This window comes from Vipera berus, assembly GCF_964194415.1.
Source record: "Vipera berus genome assembly, chromosome: 2".
NCBI classification, from domain to species: Eukaryota; Metazoa; Chordata; class Lepidosauria; order Squamata; family Viperidae; genus Vipera; species Vipera berus.
In genome coordinates this window covers 288,106,695-288,116,928 of record NC_138203.1, presented here as the reverse complement: position 1 = coordinate 288,116,928, position 10,234 = coordinate 288,106,695, and the positions used below count along the sequence as shown (strand labels likewise).

The window sequence follows — 10,234 nt, the reverse complement described above, 5'->3', positions numbered from 1 at the left end:
CACACACACATATATAAAATGCCTCATATATATTATATATATATTATAATGTGACATGATAGCAGTATTTATATTTATATAACGCTACAAGTTTGGCTAAGCATCTATATGACTTCACGTGGACACCTACTGCGCAATTCCCTGACACTCCCTGAGCATGAGCACCTGAATTCCGCATTGACTCCTCCAGAGGGCGCACTCTAGCAAGAGAAGGGAACACCAAGCGCTTCCCCAATGGGCCATTGGAGGGCGAAAGTCTTTTCCAGAGGAGGCTGCGAAGGAAGTGACGGCTGTGAGCCTTGCCGCTCTAGGACACCATACTCTCGCTCCTTAACCCCTGGAGCTCCGCGGGAGACGAAGAATTGGCGGGAGAGTCTCGCGGGGGAAGAGATTCACACCTGTCTTAGGTGGGGAGGTGGGCTCTTCCCGTGTAAAGGGAGGCGGAGGAGGGGGAGACCCGTGCCCAGCTCTCCTCTGGGTCCGATCCCGGGTCCCATGTTCCCCAGCCGCCCTCTCCATGCAGGGGGTAAGTGGAGCTCCAGAGCAGCAGCAGCAGAAGAAGAACCGGGGATCCCAGGAAGGCGGCGGGGATCCTGGGGTCCCTTCCTGCCCGTGTCCGGGGAAGAAGAGCCCGAATTGGGGGAGAGGAGGGCCGGCCTGGCGGAGGTCCAGCAGGGGAGGAGAGAAGCTGGGCGAGGAAGCAGGGTTGTGTGAACTCGCTTGCGTGTCCCCAGAAGAAGGGAAATGGGGCATCCGCAGCCAGGGGCATTTCTTTGGCAGGTTGTGTAAATCCTTCTTGGGGGGGGGAATGCAGAGGGCAAGTTTTTAAAAGGAAGCTTTTTCTTGTGACCAAGAGAAATATAAAGTGCTCCAAAATGAAGCCCCCCCCTCCCCCAAGAACCCCATCTGCTGAACCCTATTGCAATCATAGACCAGCTCAGAAAAACCTTTCCTTCCATGGGGATGACTGTTGTTCGGTGGTTAAATTCTCCACTTTCTAATTCTTGAAATTCTTTTTCTTTTTTCCATCTCAGGTACACAAATTGGAAGTGATTTCTACATCTTTGCACGTACACAAATTTATTTCTTAGCTAAAGACAGGCGGCAACAGAATTTCAAGAAGCAGACTTATGAATGAAATGTCTTTAGGAGAGCCGGAAGATTCCTTGTACCCATCTGGAGTTGCCTTACAGGACAGAGACAGGATGGAGACACAACTTTTAGCAAGTGGAGCGACTGGAAAAGGTCCTTCAGTTGTTCAGCCTGGCAGCTGTGGGGAGATCTGGGCAAGAAGCGGGCAGAAGATCCTGGAAGAGGAACCCACCCTCCATTCAGAAGTTCAGCCCTGCAACTTCAGGAGCATCCAATACCAGGAGGCTGAGGGTCCCCGAGGACTTTGCAGCCGACTCCATGACATTTGTAGGCGATGGCTGAGACCAGAAAAGCACACCAAAACCCAGATGCTGGACCTAGTTGTTCTGGAGCAGCTCCTGATCCTTCTGCCCCCAGAGATGGAGAGTTGGGTGCGGGAGTGTGGAGCAGAGACCAGCTCCCAGGCGGTGGCTCTGTTGGAAGCCTTCCTTTTGAGTCAGGTGGAGGAACAAAAGGAGCAGGTCAAGTTGCAGGTGGGGAGCCCCAAAGGGGAAATAAAGAATGTGTTTGAATTCTTCACCCTTCCCTCTGAGACTTCTCTGGCGTTTAAATTACATGGGGACGTTTTCCTAATCCTTGTAGGACATTGTTCCATTAGTGTCTCATTCAGCCTCACTGATGGATATTGGGGGTTTTCAGGTTTGCATTCAGAGAACGCGAATCAACTTAATGTTCTGGAGCAATCCCCAACCTTTTGGGCACCAGGGATCAGTTCCGTGGAGAGAGGTTTTTCCATGGACCAGAGGGAGCATGGTTTTGTGTGCTCTGGCGTTTAAATTACATGGAGACGTTTTCCTAATCCTTGTAGGACATTGTTCCATTAGTGTCTCATTCAGCCTCACTGATGGATATTGGGGGTTTTCAGGTTTGCATTCAGAGAACGTGAATCAACTTAATGTTCTGGAGCAATCCCCAACCTTTTGGGCACCAGGGACCAGTTCCGTGGAGAGAGGTTTTTCCATGGACCAGAGGGAGCATGGTTTTGTGTGCTCTGGCGTTTAAATTACATGGAGACGTTTTCCTAATCCTTGTAGGACATTGTTCCATTAGTGTCTCATTCAGCCTCACTGATGGATATTGGGGGTTTTCAGGTTTGCATTCAGAGAACGCGAATCAACTTAATGTTCTGGAGCAATCCCCAACCTTTTGGGCACCAGGGATCAGTTCCGTGGAGAGAGGTTTTTCCATGGACCAGAGGGAGCATGGTTTTGTGTGCTGCCTGCATCCCACAGATGGGACTTTGTTTGTATGGACCGGTTGCTGGCATTCCGTGGCCCGGTAGTGGTCCACAGGCTGGGGGTTGGGGACCCCTGTTCTGGAGTGTACATTAAATCTTTTTTTCCCCTCCTTTCTCCTATTTCAAGTCTGTTGTGAAGATCAGAGGTCCTGAGGGAAGGCGGAATCCATCAAATCCTCTTCAGGCGATGAGGATCTCACAGGAGGGTCCAAGTCAGGATACTTCAGGAGGTAATTAATGGTTCTTCCATTCTCTAGAGCAGGGGTGTCAAACTGCCGGCCTGCGGGCCGGACGCGTCATTGGGAAACCACGTCCACCCCATTGCCGGCAATGTCAAAAAAGCTTCGATACGTTGCGTGACATCAGGTGACATCGCGGGTTTGACATGTCTGCCCTAGAGAAATCCCAGCTGACTCATTTTCATCTTCTGTAGAATACCTAGTCCTATTTTGTTAATTATGGGTGTTAAAATTCTGTCTCCCATGCAGTGAAAAATAGAATGAAGATAACGCCTGCTTATTATGCTGGAACTGAAACAATCATTGAACTTACAACTCAAGTAAGAGAAGCATAATAAAAAATAAGGCTATCATGGTGTGAGCATCTGTTAAGTAGAGAGTGATCATTTTAGAAATTCTTTGACATGCAATTGTGCCAGACTGCTCGATAATACCTGAAATAATCACATTAGCACAATACCATTTAAAAAAGACTTTTCATTAAGCTTTTTAATGAAATGCTAAATGGACTGAAGTCACTGAGAAGTGGGCTTTCCAGATGCAGAAAGTCTTGATAGACAGACAGACAGACAGACCAACCCAGAAGGAAGCTGGGGTTCCTTTCACTGAATGGTCTTATTCTGATGTGTTTTTCCTTGTTCAGGAGGGCTATGTGTCCTTTGAGGAGGTGGCTGTGTATTTCTCTGAGGAGGAGTGGTCTCAGCTGGATCCTGACCAAAAGGCGCTGCATTGGGAAGTCATGGTGGAAAATCATAGGAACGTGTCCTCTCTGGGTAAGAGTTTGCTACTCTCCAATAGAGTGTTTGGGAAGACATTCTGTAATTAGATGATATCAACTATGTCTTTCTTATTATAATTTTACCAAATGTATAGGACAAAAAACAATACAGGTTTTGAAGAGGAAACGAAGGTAGAGTAAGGTGATAAACGAATTTTTAAAAAGTATAATGAAAAAAGGAAACAGAAGAATAGAAAAAGTTAAGAAATGTTAAAATTTTGCTTCTTTCTCTTAAGTTTACATGATAGCTTTCTCTTACGTATTGGATCCTTTCTAATCTTCAAACTTATAGACCAGAAGTTCATTTTTTTCTTTTTTTTAGCAAGAAGTCCATCAGGGTTTTCCAATCATTAATCAATATATTGTGTTTCCTCAAATCAAAGAGGTCATTTAGTCATCTCTGATAATTCTGTCATCTCCATCAGCCATCCACCGTTGTAGTTATATAGAGTCCTTCCAGCTTTGGGGGTATAATAGTCTCGATGCAGTTATCATATGAAGTCAGAAGCAATCTTCTATGACTGTTTTCCAGCTGCTTGTTCGTTAGTCCTAACAAAGTATTCTGATTTCAATTGGATATTTTATCTTTAAAGTTCCCTGTATTTGAATCTCAAATTTTCTGCCTTTTTTACCTGTCCACCAAAATGCGACAGTCTTGATGTTGCCCACATTTCCAATATAAGTTTCAGGTACCTTTATACACTTCTGAAAATTTTTGTATTACAACAGTTTATGAAAGTTGCCTTTTAGATTGTAACATGATGTAAATTTCACTCCTTTCAACCACATATTTTGTTACATCTGTATATTGTGAAAAACCTCTTTGTCGATTTTATCATACATTCTTTAATTGTTTATAGGTTTTAGCAGTTACACGTTTGTCCTTTCTACACAACCAAAATTCAAATTCTGTCTTAGGTTGTTGAATACCATAGGTCCTTTTATCTACCTTGAATCTTTCTGATGACAGTTTGAAAACCAGCAACAACTATATTCTTCTGCCATCAATTGCTCTCTTGATTTCATTTGATATTCCCCTTGCTCAAATTCTAATGGTTCTTGACATGTTATTCATTGTCTTTGCTGACTGCTTCTCTTCTGTAAAATGCTTATTATGTTGAGAGCTGTAATGGCACAATCTGGATTTGTATCTGTTCCATATTCTCAATATGGCACTTCTAAAATTATTGTTTTAAAAATCTACATTACCCAAATCTTAGGTCATGCTTTTTAAATTCTAAAATTCTTTTATTGCTCAGCAACCCACTCTCATGGTTCCGACAGATGAAACTCTTCAAAAGAATTTCAAGGCATTGTTTACTTTAAAGGATCTTTTATTCAAGTAACATAATATCGGCACTACATAATCAAAGCCAAAAACTGAATTCCCCTCCCCTGGGCACATAGTATCAAAGCACAATTTCCTCCTTCAATTAACAGTCATAAATCACATTCCCCAATTAGCTTGAAGCATGGGCTTCCTCTCCAGCTCTCCAATTCTTTATTAGCTCTGGGCTCAATAACCTTGATTCCCATGCTAAGTTTAGTGTTGTTATGTCTGGACTCTCATTCATATCCCCCCTCCCAGCATCATCTAACTCTAAAAGCTAAAGGGAAAAGATGGCTATATTTCCATCTGTTGTAAATGCAAAAACATCCGATGTTAGCACCGTTGACATCCACATTCTTTCATTGAAAGCACACAGCAGGATGCAAAGTTCAATTTCAAATCAGGCAGACCAGGTCTTATTTCCTTTGCATCTTGGAGAATTTGATATTCAACCTGTGGCTTTTTCCCTTGCCATACAAACCTATGTCTATCATTCTGCCACAGTATAATCTTTTGGCTTCCCTGAGCCGCATTAAGTGAAGAGAAATTGTCTTGGTCCACCTATAAAACATATAATTAATGTATATAAATAACAAACTTTATTTTTTAAAAAATATTTTTATATCTTATGGGGCCGCATTATTAGCTGTCCACGCCCACATGTGGCCTGCAACGTGCAGGTTGGATATATCTGGTTTAAATGGCACATCAGTTGTCTAAAAAGATATTTGAAACAAATATTATTCTAGGCCAACATTAATTTTTATCATGGAAATTCTTTCTAACAATGACGTACATATTTTCTCCTAGCTTAACATATCCTTCTTTCACTCCACGTTTTAAAAGAATTGTTTTGAAATAACATACAGTTCATGGGGAGAGGGTCCTTGATGCTCTCTGAGCTTGGTTGTTTTCTTCCAGATGTTTCATTATCCATACTAGGTAACATCATCAGCACTAGTATTACAACACCGAGCTATAAATGTTCTCCTTTATCAGTTCATATTGGTCATAATAATACTGAACTTGTTGATTTTAATTTCTCAGTTTTAAAACCAATTTTTTCCATCAATTTTATTTGATCTTCCATTTTTGTATTTTTTGTTAACAGCGTCTTTAAATTATTAAAGCTCATTAAAATCCTAAATTCCTTAAAATTTTCCACATTGGTATTTCTATTCCCTCTGGAACAGACATGTCAAACACAAGGCCCGGGGGCCGGATCCGGCCCGCAAAGTGGTTTCATGTGGCCCGCGAAGCCATCCTGGAAACAGTAAGGGAACGGCCCCCACTGCCTTCGCCCTGGCCCAGAGACCCTCCTTCTGCCAGAGACCCTCAGATCTGTCCCACTCCTGCCCAGGCCCCCATAGGCACCCTTGATGTGAATGATGTAGAGCTGGCCACACCCACCCAGTAGGCCATATGCACTCTAGCCATGCCCACACAGTAAGCCACGCCCACCCTGGCCATACCCACCTGGCCTCCTGAGGGCAACCGCAATGCTGATGCGGCCCTCAATGAAATTGAGTTTGACACCCCTGCTCTGGAAGATCTCTCAAATTCAACATGCAGCATGATGTTTTTTGTATTTTAGAAGGATTGTTAAATTTCCAATTAGTTGTGCTTTATGCAAAGATTAGGTCGATTTTACCTATTTAAGGAAATTCTCAAAAATTTAAATCAACACAGTCCAGTTCTAATTCTCAAACGCCTTTGCTGCATCTAAGAAGATTGGTGCAGCTTGACTTTAATTATGTTCAAACTTCCTGCAGTTTGAACTGTTTCCCTAACTTACTATCATTTTTATTTCTCCTTTCTTTGAAGATAATAATGGACAAGAAAATGAAAATTCCACAGAACCATTCCGAGTGATGACTCGTGGAGACAGACTGGAGAAGCCTGCAAATCAAATGAAAGTACAGAGACATGAGACAAACCAGTCAAATAATTGGAATTGGGAAAGTTCTTCCATTGATGCTCCAATGCAAGACCTTCTTGCCCAACAAGGAAAAATAAAGAAAAAACACATTATGAAAAACGTAAAACTGTTCAAAGACAAATTAGATGTGAAAGAACACTATCCAACCCAAACCAAAGGAGAAAGTAAAATATGCAGAGACAATGGAAAAAAATTGACTCTTCCTTGTGAAAATGAGTCCTTTGCATCTCAGAAAAGGATCCATGTAGGAGAGAAGCCATATACATGTTTGGAATATGGAAAGAGCTTCAGAAGAAGCAGTCATCTTACTTCCCATAGCTGGATCCACATAGGGGAGAAGCCTTATAAATGCCTGGAGTGTGGAAAGAGCTTCTGCAAAAACATCTCTCTTACTGTTCATAAAAGGATCCACACAGGGGAAAAGCCCTATAAGTGCTTGGAATGTGGAATGAGCTTCAGAACAAGCAGTCATCTTATTTACCACAAATGGATCCACACAGGGGAGAAGCCTTATAAATGCATGGAGTGTGGAAAAGCTTTTATTCAGAATAGTCATCTTGCTTCCCATAAACGAATCCATACAGAGGAAAAGCCATATACATGTTTGGAATGTGGAAAGAGCTTCAGAAGAAGCAGTAATCTTACTTCCCATAGCTGGATCCACACAGGGGAGAAGCCTTATAAATGCATGGAGTGTGGAAAAGCCTTTATTCAGAATAGTCATCTAACTTCCCATAAACGAATCCATACAGAGGAAAAGCCCTATAAGTGCTTGGAATGTGGAAAGAGCTTCAGAACAAGCAGTCATCTTATTTACCACAACTGGATCCACACAGGGGAGAAGCCTTATAAATGCATGGAGTGTGGAAAAGCTTTTATTCAGAATAGTCATCTTACTTCCCATAAACGAATCCATACAGAGGAAAAGCCATATAAGTGCACGGAGTGTGGAAAGAGTTTCAGAGAGAGTTGTTCCCTTTCATCTCATAAAAGGATCCACACAGGAGAGAAGCCATATCAATGCATGGAGTGTGGAAAGGGCTTCAGTCAAAGGAGTTCTTTTATTTCCCATAACAGGATCCACACAGGGGAGAGGCCATATAAATGCCCTGAATGTGGAAAGGGCTTTATTAAAAGCAGTCATCTTACCTCCCATAAAAGAGTCCACACAGAGGAAAAGCCCTATCAATGTATGGAGTGTGGAAAGAGCTATGCTCAGAGCAATGGTCTTATTTCCCATAAAAGGAGCCACACAGGAGAGAAACCCTATAAATGCATGGAGTGTGGAAAGAGCTTCACTTTTAGTACTTCTCTTACTTCCCATTACTGGATCCATACAGGGGAGAAGCCATATAAGTGCACAAAGTGTGGAAAGAGCTTCTGTGAAAATTCGTCTCTTACTGTTCACAAAAGGATCCACACAGGAGAGAAGCCCTATAAATGCACGGAATGTGGAAGGAGCTTCCGTAAGAGCAGTGACCTTATTTCCCATAAAAAGATCCACACAGGGGAGAAGCCGCATAAATGCATGGAGTGTGGAAAGAGCTTTATTAAGAACTGCCAACTTATTTACCATAGTAGGATACATTCAGGGGAGAATCCATATAAATGCACGGAGTGTGGCGAGGCTTTTATTAAAAAAAGTTATCTTAACACCCATAAAAGGATCCACAGAGGGGCGAAGCCATATGAGTGCATGGAGTGTGGAAAGAGTTTTTCAACGAAGAGTTATCTTAACATCCATAAAAGGATCCACACAGGGGAGAAGCCTTATAAATGCATGGAGTGTGGTAAGGCTTTTATTACAAACAGTTATCTTAACACGCATACAAAAACCCACACAGGGGAGAAGCCGCATAAATGCATGGAATGTGGAAAAAGTTTTTCTACAAAGAGTTATCTTAACACCCATGAAAGGATCCACACAGGGGAGAAGCCTTATAAATGTATGGTGTGTGGGAAAGATTTTATTACAAAGCGATATCTTAACTCTCATAAAAGGACCCACACAGTGTAGAAGCCCTATAAGTCTTGTGAAATATGGGAAAATTTGAAGAGGACCAATGGCTGAATGTTCCATATACAGATACATTTGGGTGGGAATCTGTTTAACTGTTAGGTTTGGTTGTTAAAATATATGCATTTCCTTATTACATTTACTGAATTAGGAAAGAGGTTTTTTTGAGTCTAAACTTCACAACTGGAGGCCCCAGAGAGATTAATTTACTAATGGAAACCAAACGCTAGGCACAAGTGGATTTTTGAAGGCAGGACAAGAAGCAACGGATGGAAACTAATCAAAGAGAGAATTGACCTAGAACTAGGGAGAAATTTCCTGACAGTTAGAAAAATTAATCACTGGAACAACCTACCTCTAGAAGCGGTGAATACTCCAACACTGGACGTTTTTTAAGAAGAGACTGGACTGCCATTTGTCTAACATGGTATAGGGTTTCCTGCCTGAGCAGGGGTTGGACTAAATGACCTCCAAGATCCCTTCCAACTTTTTTATTATTATTATTATTATTATTATTATTATTATTATTATTATTATTATTATTATTATTATTATTATTATCTACTATCATTGCCATTTCACATAAATAAGAGACCATCTTTTTCCCCTCATGTTTATCTCATTTAAAAAAGGCTTTATATTTAATATATAAAATACAAATAGAAATAAGAAATTAGGGGAAGGAAAAATAGAGGGTAAATTAAAAAGGTGTTGACTTCTGACTTTTGTATCAAACAAGATGAAAACACTCCAACCCCAAGTTTTTGCTTTTACATTTTAGTGTATTAACTAGCCATTTCTATCACGACAGATCTATCTAATTGGCAAAATCAAAGTGAAAATTTCATTTTTTTTAATCACAAGCACAAAATCCAGAAGTGATCTCCAAGTATAAAATGTATTTAAATACATTCTCCTCTTTAAATAAAATGATCAATTTAACCAGTCCTGCTTTATCTTCCTTGCTATGGAAATGGTGTGTACTTACTTATTTATTTATTTATTTATTTATTTATTTTATTTATTTAGATTTATATACCGCCCTTTCCCGAAGGACTCAGGGCGGTTTACAGGATATTTAAAAGAAAATCAATACAAAAGTTAAAACAAATTTAAAAAGATTAAATGAAACCCTGAGAAAAAATAAAAACCCAGTTAAAATTAAAAATTAAAAAATTCTCAGCCTGGGCCAGAGAGCTCGAAGAGCCAGGTCTTCAGGTCCCGGCGGATTGAACGGAGGTCGGGGGCAGTCCTAAGCTCCGCGGGCAGCTGGTTCCAAAGGGCAGGCGCGCCCACTGAGAAGGCCCTACCCCTGGGTGTTACCCGCCGGCAATCTTTAACCGCCAGCACCCTGAGAAGACCCTCCCTGTGGGAGCGCACTGGACGAAGGGAGCTTGATGCTGGCAGCAGGTGTTCCCTCAGATATCCCGGATCCAAGCCATTTAGGGCTTTATAGGTCATCACCAGCACCTTGAATCTCACCCGAAGGGCAACCGGAAGCCAATGCAGCTCGCGGAGTAGAGGTGTTACATGGGAGTATCG

At 41.7% G+C, this 10,234-nt stretch overlaps 1 protein-coding gene across 3 annotated transcripts; it reads left to right on the top strand.

Moving 5' to 3' along the window:
- Positions 1–345: 345 nt before the first annotated feature.
- Positions 346–9,639, top strand: LOC308663650 (zinc finger protein 263-like). Of its 3 annotated transcripts, none has more exons than XM_081320232.1 (6): positions 346–407; positions 1,035–1,625; positions 2,517–2,619; positions 2,878–2,948; positions 3,272–3,401; positions 6,561–9,639. In XM_081320232.1, the coding sequence occupies exons 2-6, from the start codon at positions 1,131–1,133 to the stop codon at positions 8,690–8,692; spliced, it is 2,931 nt and encodes a 976-aa protein (XP_081176358.1). In that variant the 5' UTR covers positions 346–407; positions 1,035–1,130; the 3' UTR covers positions 8,693–9,639. The 3 variants fall into 3 exon arrangements, with proteins under 3 accessions (XP_081176358.1, XP_081176357.1, XP_081176359.1); XM_081320231.1 differs by having other exon boundaries at positions 350–526; XM_081320233.1 differs by lacking the exon at positions 6,561–9,639 and having other exon boundaries at positions 350–526; positions 3,272–3,525.
- The last annotated feature ends 595 nt before the right edge of the window (positions 9,640–10,234 follow it).

Bases quoted from the DNA above. Each gene is read 5' to 3' on its own strand.
- LOC308663650 (XM_081320232.1), top strand. From the start codon at position 1,131: ATGAATGAAATGTCTTTAGGAGAGCCGGAAGATTCCTTGTACCCATCT. The intron at 1,626-2,516 runs GTGGGGAGCCCC...TCCTATTTCAAG, and splicing joins AGGAGCAGGTCAAGTTGCAG to TCTGTTGTGAAGATCAGAGG. The intron at 2,949-3,271 runs GTAAGAGAAGCA...TTCCTTGTTCAG, and splicing joins TCATTGAACTTACAACTCAA to GAGGGCTATGTGTCCTTTGA.